Below are 25,443 nucleotides of genomic sequence, written 5' to 3' on the forward strand. Positions count from 1 at the left end.
CACGATCGACGAATTATTTCTTTTGAATTTCTCCAGGATTATTCCAGTTTCCTCCGAGTAGGCGAAATCTGGGAATTCCCGAGATATACTCGTTATGAACGAATCGGGAATCCTGGAAAGCAGGAAAGCTCTTATCGCGATTGTTTCCTCTCGGCGTAACTCGAAGAGTGTCGAGCGATAAGCTTCGACCATTACCTCTGCTCCTGGGAAATAGCGCGTAATTGTCGAGGCATTCGGCTCGAAAGTTCCCGCTTGAGCTTTTAAAGCGACCCACGGGGCTATCGAGAGACAAAGGGAACCCCTTTCAGGGGTTACTGCGAGGAATACGCCGATCTTCGGTTCTTCGATCTCCTACGAGGACCGAATTCCCCTCGGGTCCTGAAGAGCGGCACCCTCTTCCGGGCACTCCACTTCCTTCCGCGGAACCCCGGTTATCTTCCGATGAAACTTCATCGCCTTACGTCCGGCTCCTTCAACTCCGGGCCCCGGAGGAGGGCAGATGGAAGATGGAAGATAGAAGATACAAGGGGCACCAGCTGCAGGGTCCAGGGTGGAGCCAGAACTCATACCCTACGTATTAGGGCGCCGACGAGTGCCCCTGGCGCTAAACTTCCTCGAGAGCAGCAGGCTGAGCCCCTGCGACATTGTCTCCTAAGTCTCCCCGAGGAGCCTCTTCCTCTTCCTCGCGTCGATTCCGTCGAGCCTCTTGGGGGACACTCGGAGGATTTCCCTCGAGGAGGCCTAAGGAAGGCGGGGACCTTGGCTTTCCGAATATAGGTCTACCTTGTAACACCTCCTCTTCTCGTCGATTTATCGTCTTATTCGATTTCCCCCACGTTCGTCGGACTTGTATCAATTTTTTATTCGCTTTTGTCGATCCGGGGTAATTTTTATTAATTTTTCTGGACTCGTATTGAAATTTATTATATATTATTTTTTTCAGGCCTTCGTAAGGTGTTTCCTTATTACTTCACCTTCACGACGTTCACGAAGGGACGATGGGTAGGCGAGAAGATCCTGGAGGTCTTCGCCAGGGAATTCCGCGCCCATCCTGCGGAGGAGTACGAGCGGTGCATCCGCGCCGGGACGCTCACCGTCAATTATCAACGCGTCGACGTCGATTACAGGCTACGTCACAACGACCTCCTGGCTAACGTCGTTCACAGGTAAGCCTGGGCTATGTTGAATCTCGATGCACCTCGTAGCTGCGGCGAGTCCTCGACGTTTTCTCCGCATTGAGGAACTCGAGCCTTAGGTGATAAGAACAAGGACGGCTGATAATAGCAGAATTATATAGAAATTTGGAGAGGGTCGCTGCGACTTAAGGCGGACCGAAACCCTCGAATCGATTCCAACTGGACACTTTTTTTTTTTTTAACGTCCACCGAATTGACTGAAATTTTAACACGTCATTCGCGAGGGTCTAAAACGCGTCTTGACCCTGTCAACATTTTTATTTTTGGACAATGTTCAAGATTATGAATTTTTTTTTGTTCGGTGGAATTAAATGTGGAAAATGGTAAAGTGCTCGTTTCGACTGGCGGGAACTTTAAAATGAGAATCGTGGGTATTCATGATGTGTCCTGAAACTGTCAAAATGTTAGTTTTCAGACAAAAATTCAGGGATAAGCATTTTTTTTTTTTCGGTGGAATTAAATGTGGAAAATGGTAAAGTGCTCGTTTCGACTGGCTGAAAGTTTAAAACGAGAATCCTGGGTATTCATGATGTGTCCTGAAACTGTCAAAATGTTAATTTACAGACAAAAATTCGTGGGTATTCATGATGTGTCTTGAAACTGTCAAAACGTTAATTTTCAGACAAAAATTCAGGGGTAAGCATTTTTTTTTTTTTTTTTGTGGAATTAAATGTGGAAAATGGTAAAGTGCTCATTTCAGCTGACTGAAACTTTAAAACGAGAATCGTGGGTATTCATGATGTGTCCTGAAACTGTCAAAATGTTAGTTTTCAGACAAAAATTCAGGGGTAAGAATTTTTTTTGTTCGGTGGAATTAAATGTAGGAATGGTGAAATATTCGACCGAGGGTTTTTGGGAGACTTATAGCGCATTAGTGGGAAGTTTCGCGACCACCTTCGAGCACCTCTCGAAGGTGGGAACCGTGTTACGAAACGAGAGAAATGGCCGTAGGGGGGAAAGGTAGCTGCACCGGGATTCAAAGGTTACGCGGTGCGCCGTGGAGTAGCCTTTAACGACCGGACGCTCGTCCTTGGCATTTATCCGCAGTCTTCGGAGATGAGACACGTCCATCCGAGGCGTCGGGTGACGTTCTCAGAGACTCTCGAGGACGATTCCGAAAAACCGCGTGAGATTTTCGGCAGGTCTTATCGACGACCCCAAGGCCATAGAATGGTCGCGATTACTCCTGGTCTTGTCGGGAGAGACCTTTTGCGCGGGTCGAGATTTACGATCCCTCGTTTAATGCCAACGAGGAGCCTTCCCGATGAAAAAGATAGCCTTGTCGATTTTGCCAAAACCTTGTCTTCGGAAATATCGAGACTCCCCGGGTGGACTCGATCGGCGAAAGGGTCCTTGGAAGAAGGGAAAAAATTAACCACGATGTAGCAAATGGGAATTTCTCCCCGTCGAGCTTCTTCATTTATTTTCCTTGAACCAGGAAAATGCATGTCTTAAGGTGAAGTGAAACACGTCGAGGAACTTGATCGACGTCGGTAAAGAAGATTTTTCTAAATGCCTACGTTGCCGACGTTCGTTTCTATATTGACAGCTGGGTCGAATTATATTGGGTATTGTACCAAATGGCATACTCCACCTGTCGTTTTCGTACAATAATTATCAAGAAATCGAAGTAAAACTCTAGAAATCCTCTGGATTCGTGCTTTCTGGGGCCCTAATTGGCTGCAGAGGGACCCCCTGCGCCATCTGTGATTTACAGGTCAATTAAATTTTCACTCCGGGACCTCGTATTACCATCGTTTTGGTATACAAGCGCATACAACACTTTTTTTGCCTTTATTCCGTTCAAATGCGAGTTTATCGATTACCAGAGTGTTCTAAATTCTCATAAAATTGTCCTGACCCTTTCGATTCTCATATCAGAGCCTTCGATAATTGTATTTCGATCGAAAGATGAGAGCTCGACGCCATTTTGGTTCTTGTCTGAGCTGAGTTAAAAAATGTTGTTAAAAAATAAAAATGTTCAATGTGTCAGGACAATTCTTAGACGATCAGGAGCGATGTGTCAAAGTTTCGGACAGTTTGGTCTTTTACCCTTAAAAAAAAGTGTTGTACTCGAATCGACTGATTTGAAGGGGGTTTCACTTCACCTTAACTCCAGGAATAATTGTTTCACTCAAATTAGCATAATTCCGAATAAACGTTGCGTCCTATTTATTCGAGTCGATTTCTTTGATATGGTTTAATTTAAATTCATTGCCTCGAGGAATGTTTTTTTTTTTATTTTTTTTCCCCCTTCCTCTCGGTGTTGGATGTGCAACGGTTCATCGGCAAAGGCGCCGCCTAATATTAGATGCCGGCGATTCTCGAGTGACCATTGTGACACGTTAACGCGCCCGTCGAGGCGCAGTTGCAGCTGCACCTCGAGGTGCCGACTCCTCGGCCTCCGCTCGGCGGCCGACAATGTGTGTGCACTTGGGAGCGCCGCATGCCGCTCGTGCCTAAAAACGTAACCGAGGCGTCTGTGCCAAATAAAGACGGCTTAAAATTTAGGGCTTACTTGGACGGACTCGATGATTTCTTATTTTAGCGGGACACAACCTTGACGGGCTCGCGTCTCGCGACCGGGGTTTTGCTGCAAGGGAAGAAGGGGAATAAATTCGATTTAATTATTTTTTTTTCCCCCATTTAACTCATATTCATCCAATTGTTTCGATTAAGTCATTTCCGATTGTCGATGGCGACTTATTGAAACAAAAGCTTCCCTGCAGGGGAAAAAGAGGAATAAATTCGATTTAATTATTTTCTTTCCCCAATTTAACTCATATTCATCCAATTGTTTCGATTAAATAATTTTCATCCAATTGTCGAGGAAGCTTCGACTCCGGTGCCGTCGATGGCGACTTATTGAAACAAAAGCTTCGCTGCAGGGGAAAAAGGGGAATAAATTCGATTTAATTATTTTCTTTCCCCCAATTTGACTCATATTCATCCAATTGTTTCGATTAAGTCATTTCCGATTGTCGATCGCGACTTATTGAAACAAAAGCTTCGCTGCAAGGGAAGAAGGGGAATAAATTCCATTTAATTATTTTCTTCCCCCCATTTAACTCATATTCATCCAATTGTTTCGATTAAATAATTTTCATCCAATTGTCGAGGAAGCTTCAACTCAGGTGCTGTCGATGGCGACTTATTGAAACAAAAGCTTCGCCGCAGGGTAAAAAGGGGAATAAATTCGATTTAATTATTTTCTTTCCCCCATTTAACTCATATTCATCCAATTGTTTCGATCGAATAATTTTCATCCAATTGTCAAGCTTCGACTCCGGTGCCGTCGATGGCGACTTATTGAAACAAAAGAGAGAATCAAGGGGAAGGAGAAAAGTGAAACTAGGACGGTAAATGTGGGTCGCCGAGATGCGGTGACCCCTTAATTTGCATCCTAGGACTTTTCGACGTTGAGACCCCGCACGGTCCATGAACACGTATGGAATCTCAAAGACATCTCGGCCGCGCTCCTCGACGAAAAATCCTCTTTTAACGTCGCGGATCAATTCTCCGAGCTGGCAGTCACGTTTGACCCGAGGCGACGTGCTCGAAAGAATAATATTTCCCGCGTTTCCGGGAATCATCCCGCAATAATGGAATCCGCCGGACGTCAGCGGTGGAACGCGAGAGAGAGAGGGGAAAAAAAAAAAGATGAGAGAGGAAACGTCACCCTCGCCGGGAAAAACCGACCAAATTTGACGCGTTCCATATTTATGGTCGCTTTGTTTAACGCGACGCTCTTTTTATTTTTTTATTTTTTTTTCTCGGTGCTCCATCCCGTGATATCTATCGCGATACCCGAAACGCCTGTTTATTTGACGCACATTTTTTTTTTCTACGATTCTACTCAGCAGTTTAGTCCGTTCTAGGGGGCAGGAAGGATGTCTCTATTTTTTTTCCTTCGTCCTATTTCGCGTAATAGAGACCAGTAGGGAGGATATCCGGAATTAAGGGACGCTCTGTATTTATGAACTATTTATTTGACGCCCATCTTTTGGACGATTTTATTCCGTAGGGTGTTTTAGGGGGAGTAGAGAAACATGGGGAACAGCAGAGGCGGCACTGCCCGGCAGTAGGAGTAGTTGCAGCTTATTTTAGCACCGGTAGTAACTTCCTCTCGAGATATACGGCCACTTGTACTTTCCTTTTATTTCCTCTTTTGATTGCCCGGACTCTCAAGATCTAACTCTGCGCTGATTAACTTTGTGTTTCTATTATAAACCCGAGGCTCCTCGGATCTTCGGCTGAGAAACGGCCTCGCCGACTTAGAGGCCCTCGTAAAACTCCACTTTTCTGGGGGGAGATCGATCGAGGAAGAGCCGCGAATCGCCTCACCTTGCGGCTCGTCTAGCCGTGTAAAATCGAACCGGAAGTGCGCCATTGAAATTTCAACGGAAGCCCGCCGTCTCTCGTCCGCTCCCCCTCTCTCTCTCGAAATTGCCCGGGAACTCGAGTCACGTCTCTTTGACGTGGTCCATTCTTCCTCGTTAAGGAAACGTTTACGTCCAATTCTTCGGGCCGATCTCTCTTGCGAACAAGTTCCCCGGTTCCGCCATTTTCATTCCCGAGATGGCGAAAAAATCCCCGATTTTCCCTCCTTTCTACGATTTTTCCTCCCTCCTACATTCTTCGCGTCATCGTCTTCCAAGACCCATTTCGAGATCCTCCGTCCTATTTTTTTTTTAGTTCTTCGACCCAAATGGGAGAGTTTGAGACGAAGGAAGATTTCCCGCGGAAGAAAATGTAATTTTCTCCTTTTTTACCATTTTTTTTCTTTTTTTTTTTCAATTCTTCCCACGACCATTTTTCCAAATTTATTTCAAGACTCTCTATTTTAGGTTCCATTTGTTAATTCTTCACCCCGAGGGAGGAAGTTTGAGACCGAGGACGATTTTTTTTTTTTCTTGCGTTTTTTCCGCGCGCCGAGATTTTTCCCACGACTTTTTGGCCGGCTTCGAGATTTTGCTCTCCCCACCATCTCGAAATAATTCACTAGCGAATCTCGGCTACGTCCACCTCTGTACTAACTCTTCCTTTCTCTCGAGTTAACGGTTAACTTTCGTAACTCTTCGGGAGGATTTATTCCCTCCTCGGGGCACCACGGATCGTGACCACGTCGCTTTTTCCGCGAACCAGTTCGAGACGGTCCTATACGGGGTCACGTATGGTCCAGAGTGTCGAACCTTTACCATAGACTTCCTCTCGGAAAATCCGACTCTTCGAAAGTCCTCTTCCGGGCCTGATTATAATTTCATATTGAATATATTAAGAATTATAATGTTAATTACCCTAACCTAAATCCCGATGATTATTATATTACGTCGAATCCATCTGTTTTCACTCATTAAACGTCACTATGTACTTGTTTTTCCTTTAAATCATCAATTACGGGCCTCAACGACGCTTCTGTGAAAACCAAGATGGCCGCGCGAGGTGCGACGACGCTCCCATTTTTATTCCGCGGTTTCCACCTTTGTGACGCACGTTTCGGGGCCGAGGAAACGTGGAAATTGCAGGATTAACGGCGGCCATCCCGACGAGAGAGAGAAAGTTATAATTTCATATTGAATATATTAAGGATTACAATGTTAATTACCCTAAACTAAATCCCGATGATTATTAACCCTTTGCAGTCGTATGTCTACTCTCAGCCACCAAAATCCTCTTGATCTTGGGAAAATGCGACCGCAAAGGGTTAAATTACATCGAATCCATCTGTTTTCTCGCATTAAGCATCACTACGTACTTGTTTTTCATTTAAATCCTCAATTACGGGCCTCAACGACGCTTCTGTGAAAACCAAGATGGCCGCGCGAGGTGCGAGGACGCTCCCATTTTTATTGCGCGGTTTCTACCTTTGTGACGCACGTTTCGGGGCCGAGGAAACGTGGAAATTGCGGGATTAACGGCGGCTCATCCCGACGAGAGAGAGAGAGAGAAAGAGATCCTCGCCAGGAGATAGTTGATTTAATTACCGCGGCAGTTACCGCGGATATCGCGTCGGCTAGGTGCACCTGGCCAAGGCCGATTTAAAGGTTAGCTTCGAGAGTGGCGCGCCGCCTCTCGGCAAGGTGGCGAAACTCTCTCTCTCGGGGTTGACGAAATTTCAATTGCGCCTCTAATGGAAATTCATGCCGCGTGTGTGGTATATTACACTTCTCACGCTTCCTTGCGTTATTCGATCTCTCCTTTTTTTTTTTTTTTCTCCACCTAGTTTCCGTAACGATTGCGAAAACAGCGGAGCCGTAGATTATCGCGGCCATTGTTAGGCCGGTGTTACCGGGAACGCCGAAAATGGACCTCGGCACTCGTTGCACAAGGAGGTGTTTCCACGGTTCTCCAAAGAGAGAGACACGCGCTACGTTCATCGGTGCACCTGCTTGGCGAGTGCAAGTCGTAAGACGCATCCGTCACTTACGTAACCTCCGCGCAACCACCATTGTGGTTACGTAAGGGGCCGTTTCTTCGATTCCAACTACAGATGTTCCTTTCGCGACCTAAATGAAATTTTCCTCTCTCTCTCTCGTGCGAATCCGAGAGGCCCTTTTCACCTGGGGAGAGTCTCATCTCGATGTGAATGTCTCTTCGCGTTAAAAAAAAAAAAAAATATAATGTGATCCTACCAATGAAATATAATTTACTAATTCGGAGAATAATTACCTCGCTGGAATAAACTCGAATTAATTGAATGCAACATCCATTCGGAATCGTGACTATTTATTTGAGGCCAGTAATTACTTCTGGAATTAATGGCAATATATACATGTGCTCATAATTATGAAAGTGGTCTAAGTCAAAATTAAAAAAAAAAAATGAGTTTATCAGTTATTTCACGCCATATTATTTCAAAGGAAATTAATTCAATGTAATTTCGAAAGAAAAAATATATGTCGTTGGTCCGATAAATTTTTTTTTCTCGGTGCATGGACTTAGGATCTTATATTATGGCTTAACATTTTTTTTTGTTCTTCGATTCCAATCAATGGAATTTGGAGTCTTTTCCTCCCTAGTAATCTCCTCGCGATGTTAATATTTTTTGGGCTTATGGATGCTCACGGTGAAATTTTATTTTTTATTTATTTTTTTTTCTATCGATATCCCCGGGGTTGCGCACTCGAGATTTTCTTTCCAAGTGTGGCTGCAATTATCCGAGCATTTGAGATTTTCCCCCCGAGGAGTTCGGAATTCTTGGCGAGAATTGTGCAGAGAGAGAGAGAGCAAGACGGGCGAGATGCGTTTCTCTCGAGGATCGCTTCGGGATATTTTCGGTCGAATTAAACAATTTAGAACGATTGTGCACTTACGTCGCGTTTAAGTCACTGGACCGGGCTGAATAATTTGACGTCACGTGAGCGCGAGGGCATTACGTACACCCACACGATTCGGGCCGGTACGGGAATAGACGAGACTGTAATCTACATACGCGAGTGCATAGCGTCATCTGCGCCTCGGGAATTCACGATGCTCCGAAAAGAGAAGGAATGGAGCGAGAACTGTTATAGAAGGTGCCGGGGATGAGACGCCCCGGGATGTGGTCAAAGGGGAGAACGAAGGTACAGAACCCGGACAAGGAGACGGAAGGAGTACCGACGGTGCGATTTACTCAAGGATTTATTCCAAGAGATGACACCATGCGTGACAGCGATGCGTCGCGACGCGAAAGGCCGCTTTGACTTCCTTGATCGCGAGTTCTCCAGCACCTGGAAAAAGGGAACACTGGAAAGAAAATTCCCCCTGACCTGAGAAAAAAAGAAAATACATACATCGTTGCCTGAACGGATGTATAATTGTGCCCATAATTATGAAAGTGGTCTAAGTCAAAATTAAAAAAAAAAAAAAAATGAGTTTATCAGTTATTTCACGCCATATTATTTCAAAGGAAATTAATTCAATGTAATTTCGAAACAAAAAATATATGACTTAGACCACTTTCATAATTATGGGCACAATTGCGAGAAACGATTGTTTTGTCGAGAGGCTAAAAATTGAAGGGGGAAAATCAGTTTAGATGACTCGGAAAATTTAATTCTTATTTTTTTTTAATTCCATAAATTGTTAGTAACACTATTGGAAAATATCTTGCCAAGGTTTTAAATAAAAATGTCAATTCGTTCTGATGTTATGAAGGTTAAGTGAGTGACTGGGGGAGACGTTGATATTTGAGGGATGTGGGGAAATTCCCGAATTCATGGTTTGGAATGCCTCTGGGAACTTTTGGAATCCGACAAAGCTGCTTTCCATTTGAAATCTTTCCTCGACGCCAATGTACTCTTTGCCGGATGCAAGTACACGACTGTCGTTACACTCCGAGCGAGCGCTACTTCTAAAGAGTAATCGTTCAAAAAGCGAGGCAAAGGGGGACTTTCGATGCTACTCTTGCAGCTGTTAGCGAATCGACGCGTACCTCGGCGAGGAGTCCGCCATTTTGGAGGAAGTAGAGGAACTTGGGATTTATTTGAAAACCGAGGATGAAATTGGGAACGGATGGTTTCGTCAATTATGTTGGTTGGGACTGAGCGATGAGTAACGGCAGGAAGGAGGTGATACCACGAGTGGTAACATTAAACGCTACAACCAGTGATAGCATATCGAGGGGGGTCTGGTCTGGCTCGTTTGGACTCCACTTAATCTTAAATCTTAAAATACCTAAAACTCCTCGCTCGGCTTCGCTCAATTTGATCTATCGTTTCGTTTAAATTCCCTCCACGAATTTCACCCCTTTTGCGCGAAAGTGCGGCGCCAGCTGATTCCGGTCCCGTGATAAGCGCGCCGATAAGCCACGAGGGGTCCGACTTACCCCCTTAACTATCGGTGGTCGAAAAAAAATTTGATACGCTACCCTAATCTAAAAACCCTCACAAAACTTTCACCTTAATTTCTCAATACGATCTACCGTTCCGTTTTAAATTCATTTTACAAATTTCCACCCCCTTTTGTGCGAAAGTGCGGCGCAGTCCGATTCATAAAAAATTTCCAAAAAATTTCATCCGCTACCCTAATCTAATCTGAAAACCCTCACAAATCTTTCACCCCAATTTCTCAATTCGATCTACCGTTGCTTTTTAAATTCATTTTACAAATTTCCACCCCCATTTGTGCGAAAGTGCGGCGCAGTCCGATTCATAAAAAATTTCCAAAAAATTTCATCCGCTACCCTAATCTAATCTGAAAACCCTCACAAAACTTTCACCTTAATTTCTCAATACGATCTACCGTTCCGTTTTAAATTCATTTTACAAATTTCCACCCCCTTTTGTGCGAAAGTGCGGCGCAGTCCGATTCATAAAAAATTTCCAAAAAATTTCATCCGCTACCCTAATCTAATCTGAAAACCCTTACAAAACTTTCACCTTAATTTCTCAATACGATCTACCGTTCCGTTTTAAATTCATTTTACAAATTTCCACCCCCTTTTGTGCGAAAGTGCGGCGCAGTCCGATTCATAAAAAATTTCCAAAAAATTTCATCCGCTACCCTAATCTAATCTGAAAACCCTTACAAAACTTTCACCTCAATTTCTCAATTCGATCTACCGTTCCGTTTTAAATTCATTTTAAAAATTGCCACCCCCAATTTCTCAATTCGACCTACCGTTCCGTTTTAAATTCATTTTACAAATTTCCACCCCCAATTTCTCAATTCGACCTACCGTTCCGTTTTAAATTCATTTTACAAATTTCCACCCCCTTCAGTGCGAAAGTCCAGATTGGAGAAGGGGCGCACTGCGGCGCAGTCCGATCCCGTGCCCGCGATAAGCGCGTCGATAAGCGCGCTGATAAGCCGCGAGGGTGCGTGGAGTCCAGCTCGCGCCCTTAACCATCGGCTCTTCCCTCGCGGCGTTCCGGGAAATTGGTTACGGTAACCCAATTAGCCGGTGGCGTCGCTATTGGCGTCGCTATTGGCGTCGCCGCTGGTGCGGCCCACAAAAGCTCGTGTACCAACCTGAAAAGCACACAATTCCCCGGCGCGGCCGCGACTGCGGCCGCGCCGGCTATATTCGCCTCCGGCTCCGGTACACTCGTGTGGGCGCCCATTATTTTCGCGAAATGGAGTGCCCGAGGACGCGGGAGGCGCCGGGGGACGCTCCTTTGCATAAATTCAGGAAAAACGCATTGGCAACCCGCCACCCGGTTCAATTATTCTAACGCCGCGTTATTATCAATCCTCCGCATCCCCGGAATTTTGCTCGCCTCTTCCGGCCGCCCTACAGGGTGCCATTTAATAATAAAAACGACGATATTTATTACCAGGAAATCACATCGGTACTTCGGAGATCTGAAGTAAACTTGAAATTCAATTATCAATTGGCGAGGATTTTTTTTTTTTTTTTTCCGATGTCGGTATAACCAGTCGGCGTTGACACCTGTGGAACTGTCGATTTTTTAAACGAATTGTGTGAGATCTGTCTTTTATTTGTGATCGGAGGACGTTTCATGGGTGGCGGGGTAGTTCTTGGGATCTTTCTTAGATGTGGAATTTTTTTCTATTTTTTTTTTTTTTTTTCAATGGATTAACCGATCAAAGGAGGAATTAGAGTTCCAAGATGGACGCCACCGAAAATCCGCCTCGTTGTCTTCGGTTTGTTAAATGCCGGCGATTATGGGGAATTTGTGAATGCAAAATGGCTTGTTGGGCGGATTCTTAGGATTAAAGGGGAGGAAGGCCGTTCTTTTCATTCGACCCTGCATTTTATTTGTCGCGGAATACTAAATTAACTCCCTCCCTCTCTTTCTCTTTCGCTCCCTCGTGGTCTGCGTTTTTTCAGTGACGTTGCCAAGTCTGAAGAGCCTCTGCAGAGTCTGTCGGCGAACTATAATCCTTGCCTCTCGTTCGTCTATTTGCAGAAAGGACCGCACTCGAAACCGTTTCATAGCGTGCATGAGATATTCCGCATTCTCCTCCCCTTGCCTTCGTTTTCCTTTTTCCCCTCCCCCCCTGCACCCAGGCCCGCCGGCTTTTCTTTCCGTAACTCGAATTTCTCCTCCTTTCCTACTTTTTTTTTTTTTTCTTCTTGTCTTCCCACAAAACGGATTAAACGGGGAATCCTCATTTTTATTTTTCTTCTACACACTTTATGCCACCGCTTATGATATATTTTTTTTTAATGTCATTTCCAACCTTGCCGTTCCACGCTTGACGTTGTCTCTTCTCGGGGATTTCAACGCCAGTTTTTGCGACCGCGTGATTAATTGTCCGCCCATTGGCATTCAGTGGCCCGACGTAATCGAGGCCGTAATTCTAATCAATTCCCCCGGAAATCCCGGGAAAAATGTAAATCCGGCCCGATGTTCTCCGGAGGATCCGCGACGGGGGAGGGTCTCTGATTGGGGGCGAATAAATATATACATTTTATTATTCTCCATTCCGAGGAATATCCAGCCAGTCGGCGGGGATCCTCGGAAAATGAGGAGACCCCAATGGTCCTACGGAAAATCAAGATGGCCGAGGATAATGGGAATTTGCACAGTTATCGAGGCGGTCTCGCTAAACGTGACCCATTGTCGCCTCCGAAATGCGACCATTATCCGAGCTGGCGAAACGTCTAGAGGCGGGCTCTATTGATAAATCGATAAAAATGAATTCAACAGGTCTCGGCCCTGCCCTCTCTCGATTTATGACACCGTCGTTCCATTAGGAAATGAAATATCGACGTCTCTCTCCGGGTCTCGGTTTCCAAGGGGTGGGTTCCCGCCTCTCAATTCGCGGGAAAAGTCTGCCGGAAAGGAAGAAAATACTGATCTCGATTTATATAAAAATAATCAACATACCGAGCCGCTCCGCAACTTGCGGAATTATCCTTCCATTCGCCCCGTAATTATTATACGGACGGAATTAAAATCCTTGAAAGACTGAATTTATCGCATATTTTATACCGTATAAATTCAAGCCATAATACCACCCTAGATCGAGTCCACCCCAAGAAATGCCAGGAAGGATGAAGAAAATTCGCTTAAATCGACGATATGGATTTTTCTTCTCAACAAAATAATCGTATCATGATTCAGGCAACAATATATATATATATATATATTTCAGTCAATTAATTTTTCTTTTTTTTATTAGGGTAGATTTCATAATAGAAATTCATTACGCCAGAGTCGTGGGCGCGCGTCACACCCCTAGGTAATCGTTTAAGGTGAAGTGAAACATCCTTCAAATCAGTCGATTCGAATACAACACTTCTTTTTAAGGGTATTAGACCAAACTGTCCGAAAGTTTGACACGTCACTCCTGATTATCTAAGAATTGTCCTGACACATTGAAAATTTGGATTTTTCAAAAAAATTGTTTAACTCAGTCCAGACCAGAACCAAAATGGCGTCGAGCTCTGATATTTCGATCAATATACAATTATCGAAGGCTCTGATATGAGAATCGAAAGGGTCAGGAGAATTTTACGAGAATTTAGAACACTCTGGTAATCGATAAACTCGCATTTGACTGGGATAAATGCAAAAAAAGTGTTGTATACGCTTCTTTGCTAAAACGATGGTAATACGAGGTCTCGGAGTGAAAATTTAATTGACCTGGAAATCACAGTTGGCGCAGGGGGTCCCTCCGCAGTCAATTAGGGCCCCAGAAAGCATGAATCCAGAGGATTTCTGGAGTTTTACTTCGATTTCTTTATAATTATTGTACGAAAACGACAGGTGGAATATGCCATTTGGTACAATACCGAATATAATTCGACCCAACTGTCGATATAAAAACCAACGTCGTCAACGTAGGCATTTAGAAAAATCTTCTTTATCGACGTCGATCAAGTTCCTCGACGTGTTTCACTTCACCTTAACGCCTCTTTTCGGTGGGGCTCCCCTCTAGGGCGAGGAAAACGGATTTCTTCATCAGCGAGTGTCCTTCCTCTTCTCGGTGGGAGTCGCAAACTACGGTCGACGACCCTCGAAATGTCCGGTTTCGCGATGGCCATCGAGTGCAGTTGCGTACCGACTCGCCGACCCTTCGAGCAGCGGCCATTTCCCGAAATTGCCAATTCGATCGGCATCCCCCTCCCGATTGCCGTTTGAGCGAATTACTCCGGATTGGCGTCGTCGGCGGGTCGAAAGCGCGAGTTAGGGCCGGGAAGGAACGGGAGCGCACGGAGGGCGTCGGGGGTGGAACGAGTCGGGGATGGAGAGCGGCTCTAAAGGCGGCTTGACAGGTTGATTTATCTATGCGTACGCCGGGGCCGGGGCCGATGATATCGCGACCTTAGGCCGCTGTTACGCCGCGCCTGGACGACTACGGTCGCATGAGAAAACGACTTATCGGGGGGAGGGTGGAAAGGCGCTGCAAGCGATCGCCGGTGATAGTTTCAAACGATAGCTAAAAAAATTAGTTGACTGAAACAGATATATATAATTGTAAGAAATAATTTTGTGATGATATCGCGACGTTAGGCCGCTGTTACGCTTCACCTGGGAGACTACGGTCGCACGAGAAAACGACTTATCGGGGGGAGGGTGGAAACGCGCTGCGAGCGATCGCCGATAGTAGTTTCAAACGGTGGCTAAAAAAATTAGTTGACTGAAACAAATATATATAATTGTAAGAAATAATTTTGTGATGATATCGCGACGTTAGGCTGCTGTTACGTTTCACCTGGAAAACTACGGTCGCATGAGAAAACGACTTATCGAAGGGAGGGTGGAAATGCGCTGTAAGTGCTCTCCGATGGTAGTTTCAAACGGTAACTAGTGGTACGGACGAAAAATTTGCATATCCAGCGATCGACGGCACAGCTGATGAACATGAGAACTGGAAAAAAATAGTTGACTGAAACAAATATACATATATAAAATTGTAAGAAATAATTTTGTCGAGAAAAAAAATACACGATGGTTTAAGTACGTGTTTGGGCGCGTTTCTCAGGGGATAGTTGAAAAATTAGCAGACGCTGCGATAAAAATAGGAATTTTCATTAATCTGATTTCCATTACTTTCTCAGGCCGAATGGGGAATAAATTTTCCCGGGAATGTTTATCACAAAAATATCACTTTCTGCCAAACTTTGTTAGTATATATATTTTTTTTGTTTGAAAGTAAATTACCCGATACAGGAATTGACAGCGCGGTTGACAGCTTGAGCGAGAAATCAGCTGATACCTTGAGGAGGTAACCGAGGGAGCGTTTGCAAAAATTATATGATAAGGCCGTCGACAATCGATGTCAGCCGAATGGCGGTTGCAAAAATTAAATGAGACAGCTATCGACAACTGATAGGACCGAGGATCAACCGGGATCGGCGGCTCAATAGAGGTGCATATTATGCGCCAGAAAACGTGGAGGCGCTTCTCCCTCCGGCAATCGATGGCCCGATCCTCGTGACGGCTTAAGCAAGGCTTTTGCGCATTGCAGACCGTGGAACGGACGCGGGGAGACTTGCGGCCACTTTTATGATCCCACTGACAAACCTATGGTTATGCCTCCGCCCCGTGATCGTGATTTAAGCTCCGCCGCAGTGGTGGCGCCCTCCAATTAAGAAACGCCGTTTCCTCCGTTTCCCTCGCGTTATCGTCGAGGGCCTCCTAAGTGACTGTTTACCGCCCGAGGTTCGCGTTTCCTCCCACTTTCTGGTGCCTCTTACAAGTTCTGGCGGGGAAACCCTAAAAAACTTGGACAATTAACCGCCACTCGCGAAAAAGCCTCCCCACGCGCTCGCAAGATGGCCGCCGGGTCCAAAGACTGGTTCTCCACGTTCCTCTGTTTTTTTTTCTCCCCCTTTTCTAGGATCATCCCGTCATTTCTATACCCGTGGATTTGCATTATGATCGTCTCGTAATGGGACCAGTTTTTTACGCGACACGTGAAAAGTGGATTTTCTTCTTACGCGGTCGATGGAATTGGACTTGCTCTTGGTAGATTGGTCAATTTTAGGGGTTTACTTTTTTTTGCAAGACTGATTTTATATTTTATGGACATTCTCGGGGAACGAGAAATTAGGATCGAAGGAGCCCTGAAGGAAGCTAAGGAAGTTTCGTTGAGAAGTGCGGTATCGTCCAACATGGCGTGACCGTAGCCGCTAATCGAAGCAACGACCCGAGCTAATTCAGGGGAGGACTGTGAACTCGGCTCGGTATCCAGTCGACTCGGCTTTGCCTACCGGAGTTTTCAATTTAACAAGGGCCGGCATTGAGGAAAAATGGAAAAAAAAAAATCACCTCCCAGGCGGGAGGGATGGAGATCGAGGAGAAGCGTTTCGCGGATTGTATAACGTCGCGATGACGCCGATTAAAGCGCGCCTTAATCCACTCGAAAGCTCGGAGGGATGAAAGCTGCGCCGAAGAAAGGCGACTCTCGGCGTTAATTCTCGAGCCCCGGGACGCGCGTCCACCCGGGACAATGGCGGCCGTGGGGGGAGGCGCGGCGCCACAGCTTCCGCGAAGGAAATGGGGAAAAACTACGAGCCCGGAGGTAACAAAGGGGAGGAGGAAGACGCGAGTTAAATCAGCGAGTTTACGTCGGGATCTGCGGAGCCGAGGTTTTCGCGTCGCGACGACCTCGTCGGATTTCGCGCTCGGGACCGCGACCAGCCGCGTCGCTGGAGGTATCTCCTTCTCTCTCGCTCCCGCGGGCCGCGCGTCGCGCCCTCTCTCTCGCACGCCCGCCGCCTCCCCAGCGGTCGCCATATTGGATCCCACTCGAGCCATATATCCGCGTAACGTGCCCGTTAGCCTCCGTCTTCGGAGTTTCTTAGACAGAAATCTATTCACTTTTCCATGAAACTCCACCCAGCGGGGGAAATAAGGCGCGCTTATAGAAATAAGGATGGGTTAGCTTCTTTTTTTACCACGATTACTTATTCCATAAGGACGCGCGGCGGCGTCCGCCATCTTGGATCCGTAGGCCCGACATTGAGTCGTTATTGTTTCAGAATCGGCGAAACTACGGAGGCTGACGGTGGGGCGACCACGCGGAAGGATCGATTCTCGATTCTCCGGGATAAATCCGCCGACACGAGGCGCCCCTTGGGGGGGGAAAATCCCCCAGAGGTCCTTAAAAAACTCGCGACGCGGGTCCCCTCGAGTATGCAACCGCGTTACGTATTCCGCAACCGGAGCGAACTCACCCTTCCGTCCTCGCGGACCTAGTCCACCCTTTTCCTCTCTTTCTCTCTCTCTCTCCTTTCGCCATTCCACGTTTTCCGTCTCGCCCAGCCACCCTCTCTCGCGTTTGCTCCTTTTGTCGAGAGCCGAGGGTCGTGAGTGCGCGGTGAAATCGAAAGGCCAGTCAGCGCCTTTTTCCGAGGGCGAGGAGACTCGCACGTTCCACCGGAGGTGGAATTGAAACCCGGGTCAATTGAAGGGAGGTAATGCGACGGCTGCCGGTTGCACCGGTTGCGTCGGTGCACCTGTTGTGTGCCGGTTCGGGGCACCAATTTTCAAGGGAATGCCGAGCCACTTGTCGGATAAAGTGTCCTTGGATTATTTATACTCCGGTGAGTCCTCTCGTTTCCGGCTGGGCGAGGAAATGGAACTCGAAGACAACGAGGGAGAGAAGATGGACCGGCACAAGGGCAACCGGTGCAACCGGTTGCACCATTTCTGCGCCGAAATGACAATTCCACGACTGCGGAACAACTCCAGAAGAGCGGGAGGAAAATCGATTGACTCGTTTCCCTGCCCACGTGGGGTGTATACCCCGTGTTCAATTTTCAGTTCATTAATATTCATCTTATCAAGTGTGAAGATTTCATATCACCGACGCCTAAATACCACATTAAGTGGACATATGACACTTTTAGATGTCGAAAGTACGCGTAAGAAATTTATTAAAATGTGGTAGAGCATTCCGTGTGGACGTCTAAATTCCCTACCCCGTGTTCAATTTTCAGTTCATTAATATTCATCTTATCAAGTGTGAAGATTTCATAAAATCTGTTGGAATAATTTTCACCGACGCCTAAATACCACATTAAGTGGGCATATGACACTTTTAGATGTCGAAAGTACGTGTAAGAAATTTATTAAAATGTGGTAGAGCATTCCGTGTGGACGCCTAAATACCACATTAAGTGGGCACCGTCGCAACCGACCCAACAGGTGCAGCCGGGGAGCAACCGGTTGCACTGGTTGCGCGCGCCAATTCGAGCTTGACCGCGCCCCACGTGGCCGTCGGACAAGGCGGTCCTGACTTCCCTTCGCGGGTCTCTATCTCTCTCCCGTCAGGTCTAATTTTCGGACACGACTAGCCGACAGGAGGCCAGATGTTAAATCCGAAGTACCTCCGAATTTAGCTCGACTTAGAGCCGGCCGCCGAATCCGAACGCCCATCGGAGAATCCTCTGGCTCCGACCGATCTCGACTCTAGAAGTCCTTCCCAGAAGAGCGTTGAGCAACGCTCGTTTACCGACACGACAGGCAATCGGGTTTACCGCATTATTTAGTGCAAGACCGCTCCAGTTAACGGCTTCCCGGGATTTCGAGGGGTCAAGGCGCGACCCCGTGCCCCTACTCCCGTAGACTAGTCGATTAACACCCCCTTAATGGTCGTAACAATCGAGCTTTTCTCTTAGACCCGTAGACATCCGTCCTGGCCGTGGAGTGCGGCCAGGACGAGACTCTTTCGTGGCTAATTCAATTATTAGCGCGGCCCCCCGACGAGGATGGGCGAGCGACTCCTCGGGAGGTTCATTTTACCCGAGGACCCTCGCCCGACCTCGTCCGGGAATTAAGGCGTCCCGAAAGTGACGCCAGAGGTCTCGTTAATCCAACTCCTCCCAACAAGGTGCACCGATTCGTTTGAAACGTCGCATGAAATTTCATTTTCTTTCTTTTTTTTTTTGTGAATTTTTTTATGAATGTTATGAAAATTTTTTATCAAAAATTTAAATTTCATGGGTAGAGGGACCTTCCTTAGGGCCTTTGTTGTCATGGGGTTAAGTTTCGAGCGAATCGGTTCACCTGGTTTGGAGATAAGTGTCGAGTGATTCCTCTGGTGACATTTTCATGGCCACTTAATCCACTTTTAGCATGGCCGATTTGCACGACAAAGCCACTATAAGCTGGTTTACAATTCGTGTGTTGCAGACACGAGGTGCCGGTCACCTCGGAGCCGATCACGGTGATCCACATGGACGAGGACGTCGTGGTGGTCAACAAGCCTGCGTCCATCCCTGTAAGTGGTGTACTGCCAACGTACTGCCAAGACAGTACTGCCAACATACTGCCAAGACCCTGCCAACGGCATTCTCGTTGCTCGATCCGCTGTCAACGGTGCCAAGCCGCATCTTCCTCGATGTCGCCTTCGCCTCTCCTTCGATTTTACCCTCTAAGGACGACTCGACTCTTCCGACGAACTATATCAATTCATACATTAAGGCGGGGCGAAAAGTCTCCTTTATAACACTTTCCTCCTAACTGGGGCCACCGAATCGTTTCAAACTTTACACCGTGGTCGTGTATACCGTGAGGAAGGTCCGGACACTCGTAAAATTCCAAGTTTTTCAGAATTTCTTTTCAAAATTTTCTATGAATTTTCAGATTTTGTAGATGTCAGGACCTTCCTTATGGCCTCCATATTCATGGTCTAAAGATTCAAACGATTCGGTACCCCAAGTTTCGGAAACGTTTCGTGAACTATCGATGCCACTTTCGTGTCCCCTTAATGTTTGACATTTTTTTCTTTAACCACCCCAGAACGGGAAAGAAAATCTTTTCTGGCCGAACATCTCGCGCTTTATTATTGCCATTTGTAATTGTTTAATTAATGCAAATCGGGCTGAACGATGTGTATATAAAATATTTATTCAAAGGCGAAGGAACGCCATGAATTACGAGAAGAGTCGAGACCTTCGTCAGGCTTGGGAGTTCTAGAAGAGTCGATCGGACTTCCACCGGAGTCCGGCGCCTTTCTGCGCCATTACGGGGTCAAGGATGAGAATCTCGAAAACCAGTCGATGGCTCGATCCTTATTTAATCGTTACGGAATACCTTCTTCTTTCGCAAGGCTTCTGCCGATGGAAAATATAGCTCGGAGCTGGTTTCAAAAGAAATGGCCGCGGGCTCTAGCGAGTACTTTCGATTTCGACGCGCGTTCCAGCGCCGCGAATAAACATGGGAATTATTTCGCACGACTAATCACGTACATTATCCAAGACAGGGGATTGATAACCTCTCCGAGTACCTTTTTTATCTTTCTTATATACATGGCAGCGTATCTTTGCGACGTGACACAGATTCCACTTCTCGTTGGGCGGTTCGAGTCGCGCGACGGAAGTCCCACTTTTCCGGGTCGCGGAAGAAATTAATTCCTCGAGCCTACGGGGACAAAAAGGGGACTGATTTGTTTTATTGGATATGACATTTCAGGGCAATGTCGCCTTATCGTGACTGGCGGATGTCGAGGGTCGATCTAGCGACTTTCTCTCGGCGATTCTTTCCTCGTTTTCTCGAACTCACCGAAGTCGCTTGCGCGGCCATCTTGGATTACGCGCGGGGAGAGAAAAACCGACTCCGGGGCAATTATTACTCGGTAATTTATGCGGGAAGAGAGGGAAATCCCGCTTTTCCTTCGCCACGCAACCGATTCCATCTTTGGACTCCTTTTCCTTTCGCTGGGCGAGTAAAAACCGATCGGACCGGTTGCCGCGGCGCTCGCGACGCCGCCATTTGTAAAAGCCTCGGAGGACAACTGGGCGATTATTCCGTGTTTTTCGAAAATGACTCCTTTTGTCGAGGCGATTGTTTCCCTCCTCTTTGCCTTTCCACGGCAATGGCCAGAAGAAATGGGTCAGACTTATCGAATCGTGCCTTTCCGGGACTTCCTACAAGATGGCGGAGAGCTTGAGTTTGAAAATTCTTCGAATAATTAAATAAATGAGAATATAACGGGCGGTGGGTCAGGGGTCAAAATTCCCGGAATAATTAAACGCTAAAGGGAATACAGGATGGCGGGCAGAAGCTTGAATTCCAAAATTCCCGGTATAATTTAGCGGAACGGGAAATACAGGGAAGAAAGGCTCTTCATTTCGAAAGTTCTCGGTATAAGTAATACGGATGAGAGGATACACAGTGGCGGGTAAAAACACGAATTAGGAGATTCTCGGTATAATTAAATAACCGAAGGGAGAGTCCTGGAAATTTTCCGATATTTTACGTAATCCTTCTCCACGCGATGCGCCGCGGCTTCGAGTGGGTAATTCTTTTTTTTTTTCCTTTCCTCGTTATTCAAAATTTCAAACCCTCTTGCTTTACATGACCAATCTACGGGGATGACGATTTAACAGGGAAGACTCTTTTTATTTCGCGCCTCCTCTCGTCCCGTCTTTTTTTTTCCCTTAATATCCCGCGGGGGAGCGCCATTGCGCGCCTCCTGGCGATCGTACCGGGAACCTCGGAGCAGTCGTTTTGCTAATGAAAAAATACTCATATCGCCGGGAATGTGGCGCAATTTCCGCCGGGTCGTACGTAACGCGGCTCGCAAAGGGAAGAAAATGTGTGTCGGCAGTCTGGTTCGCGTGCCAACTTGGACTCGATAGCTATATGCAGCGTGCGTACGCAATTGACTGTATCTCCAGCAATGCGTGCCGATCCGAGGTCCGATCAGTGTCCCGAATATCCAAGAAAATTTCCGAAGAAAAATTGCGAGAACCTTAAGGCTACGCGAAAGTGTCGCAAAAAGTCTCACTTATGAAAGTACTCCTAACAGGGTGTACCGAATAGTTTGAAACCGTACCCCGTGAAGTTGGAGGCAACGAGGAAGAAGACCCCCATTCGAATGTTTTCCAAATTTCTTTAGACAATTAAACAATGTCTTTTTTCATTAAAAATTGAAATTTCAATTTTTAAATAATTTCCGAAGAAAAATTGCGAGAACCTTAAGGCTACGCGAAAGTTTCGCAAAAAATCTCACTTATGAAACTATTTTTTCATTAAAAATTGAAATTTCAATTTTTAAATAATTTCCGAAGAAAAATTGCGAGAACCTTAAGGCTACGCGAAAGTGTCGCAAAAAATCTCACATATGAAACTACTACCGGGTGTACCGAATAGCTTGAAACCGTACCCCGTGAAGTTAAAGGCACCGAGGAAGAAGACCCCCATTCGAATGTTTTCCAAATTTCTTGCGAAAATTAAACAATGTATTTTTTTCATAAAAAATTGAAATTTCACAAAGGTCGGGACGTTCCTCATGGTCTGCGCCTTAAGGGCGTAAAATTTGGTAACGATTCGGTACACCCAGTTCGAAGAGAAGCTTCACGAGCAATTGGCTCCTCGGATGGCACTTTCACGTCCCCTTAAATAATTCACCCTGCACACCCCGGGGGGTGTACAGGGTGTACCTGGAGAAGCCCGACTCCCTTTCGAGCGTCCTCAGTCGCAAAGAGTCGAAAGGCATTTCGCCTTAGAAGCTCTCATTGCATCCTCCATTTTCTTTCCCCTCCATCAAGCCCTTGAAGAAAGAAGAGCGCAACCGCGAGTGGTGCCTTTTCCCCCCCAAGTTGCCATTCTACTTCCCGGAGGACTGATCTCTACCTCCCTCTTCCAGGTCCACCCCTGTGGCCGGTACCGACACAACACGGTGGTGTTCATCCTGGCGAAGGAGTACAACCTGAAGAACCTGAGGACCATCCACAGGCTGGACAGATTGACGAGTGGGATCCTGCTTTTCGGGAGGACCCCGAAGAAGGCGCGCCAGATGGAGCACCAGATCAGGAACAGGCAGGTGAGGGAAGGTGGAAAAAGGTGCACCGAGTCCTTGGGGTCAATCCAAGAGGTACAAGTCTCCTTTTCCAGGTGCACAAGCAATACGTGTGTCGAGTGGAGGGGGAGTTCCCTGAGGAAGAGGTGGTCTGTTCGGAGCCAATCGAGGTGGTGTCCTACAAGATCGGCGTCTGCAAGGTGTCCGAGAAGGGTAAGGACTGCGTGACGAGATTCAAGCGACTGAGCTTCAACGGCCGTTCCTCGGTGGTGCTCTGCAAGCCGCAGACAGGTCGGATGCACCAGATCCGTGTACACCTGCAGTACCTGGGGTACCCTGTGGTGAACGACCCGCTGTACAACCACGTGGTGTTCGGCCCAGAGAAGGGAAAGGGCGGGAACATCGGGAAGACCGACGAGGAGCTGGTGAAGGACCTGATCGGGATCCACAACGCGGAGAACTGGCTGGGGATGGACGGGGACGCGGAGATGAGCCTCTTCAAGCCGAAGCTGGAGATCGAGGGCGAGGGGAGCGAAGGCCCCGAGAAGGAGGTCTCCCCGGGTCCGGGCCCAGCCCCCGAGGACGAGGCCAAGGCCCTGAAGGTGACGGTGGGCACCCAGACCGGGTCCGAGAGCACCGACCCGGGGACCAGGGTCGACCCCAAAGTCACCGTCGACCCCCACTGCTACGAGTGCAAGGTGAAGTACCGAGACCCCAAGCCCTCGGACCTGGTGATGTACCTGCACGCCTGGCGGTACTGCGGACCCGGGTGGGAGTACGAGACCCCCCTGCCCTCCTGGGCGGCCAGCGAGTGGACCGGCGACGACCGATAGTCGCGGAAGACCCTCAAGAGAAGAAGACCCCCTTTGATGTCCTACCCCGTGCCTTCCGATCGTCGGCGAGCGCGCCCGGCTCGGCCTCCTCCCCGGGGCACTCGGGCCCCCCTCTAAAAAACGGCCTCCACGGCCGCTCTGTAGTATATTTTTATTAACTGCGTGCGTCTTGCAACGATGGATCCATCGCATCCTCCCATTGATGCGCATAGATCCCTGGAAAGGTTCGCCGGACCGAGGGAATCCCGGGCGACCTGCCGAAGAGCGCAGCGCGCTGAGCCCTCGACCCTCGCCTCGTCGGAGGGTCTCCGACGTGCCGTATCCACGGCTCGGCGTTAACATGTTAATCTCGTAGCGCGCGGTGTGTAAACGGAATCCGTAAGTGGATAAACCGCGGCCGGTTTCACTTTGTATTCGGCGCCGCTGCGGGATTCCCCTATTTGTACTTCCTGCGTCGAACAATATTGAGCCAGTCTCGCCGTAACGCTGCGCGCCTCGTTTTTTAGCCCGTCCCTCGGACCAGGGGCCCGATAGTTTTGATACGCTTTGTAGGGTAATCGAGCGAGAACATCCGGGAACACGCGGGGATGCCGTATATGTATGTCCACTTTTGTACACAGCTACTTTTAATTCCGGGGCAAGACCCCGACGGCCTCGCGCGTCGCTTCTCCGAGGGAGCCGACGGAATTCACCTCCTGGGGGGATCTCCACCTTTTTTAACCGCCTATTTTCTAGTTGGACACTTCGCGGCCTCCCTTTTTCAACTTCGGAGGGATTACCGCGGTACGGAGCACGTGGCTCTGTCGTAGACGGCGGTTTGCGCGTCCGTGTCCGTTCCGTGTCCGTGCCGTACATTGTTGGACGTGAGTGCTTATCTTGCGGATACCGTACCGCCCAGGGTACTGAAAGGAGGCATTTATCGTTGTCACTGTATCATACGATGGGACGGATGCTTATCGGGCGTGTAAATCGGTCTCGACGGTTTAAAATAGAGGCACGGTTTGGGGACCCGTTTCAGTGGAGGCGCCGCCGAGAGAGGCCCGGGCCGGGAGACTCGCTCCTGCCGGTCGCGATCAGAAACGCGTCTATTTTTTATCGCGAATATATTACGAGAGACCAAGAGATACACCGGGACACGCGGGGCTTTCTTTACAACAACCTGAGCACGATCTTCCCGCGTCTAAAGAGGACATCTTACAAGGAAGGTACCTGAGGTGTCCCCCTCCGATTTTGTTCATTTTTAAATATGTTATAGAGGACTAAAATCTAAGGGACCTGTTTTTTTTTTTTTATCGGCGGATTAACACTTTTAGGGGGTGAAATCAGGCTTCAAGGTTGGCCGTGCAAGGGGGTGAGTTGGCTGTTTCATATAGAGGCACTCGACCGATTTTCATAAAACAACCGTCAATATGTAGGGAATGAAGAATTATGAAACATGCATTTGGAATTTTTCGAAAAAATTCATTTTTAAGGGGTGAGCCACCACTTTGAACACTTGAATACGAGGAAGGTACCTGAGGTGTCCCCCTCCGATTTTGTTCATTTTTAAATATGTTATAGAGGACTAAAATCTAAGGGACCCGTGTTTTTTCTTTTTTTTTATCGGCGGATTAACACTTTTAGGGGGTGAAATCAGGCTTCAAAGTTGGCTGTTGCATATAGAAGCACTCGACCGATTTTCATGAAACAACCGTCAAAATGTAGGGAATGAAGAATTATGAAACACGCATTTGGGATTTTTCGAAAAAATTCATTTTTGAGGGGTG

General features: G+C 47.4%; 1 protein-coding gene across 1 annotated transcript; it reads left to right on the forward strand.

Annotated features, from left to right (window-relative positions):
- Nucleotides 1-943: 943 nt before the first annotated feature.
- LOC105696342 (RNA pseudouridylate synthase domain-containing protein 2) lies at nucleotides 944-24,942 on the forward strand (the record flags this gene model as incomplete). Its single annotated transcript, XM_023434999.1, is given in 4 exon segments — nucleotides 944-1,166; nucleotides 19,232-19,319; nucleotides 22,692-22,868; nucleotides 22,940-24,942. Coding segments are annotated over 4 exon segments (1,226 nt in total), but the record flags the coding sequence as incomplete, so codon positions are not given.
- Nucleotides 24,943-25,443: the final 501 nt, after the last annotated feature.

This window comes from Orussus abietinus, unplaced genomic scaffold (assembly GCF_000612105.2).
Source record: "Orussus abietinus isolate OABI.00-Male unplaced genomic scaffold, Oabi_2.0 scaffold34, whole genome shotgun sequence".
Taxonomy (NCBI): Eukaryota; Metazoa; Arthropoda; class Insecta; order Hymenoptera; family Orussidae; genus Orussus; species Orussus abietinus.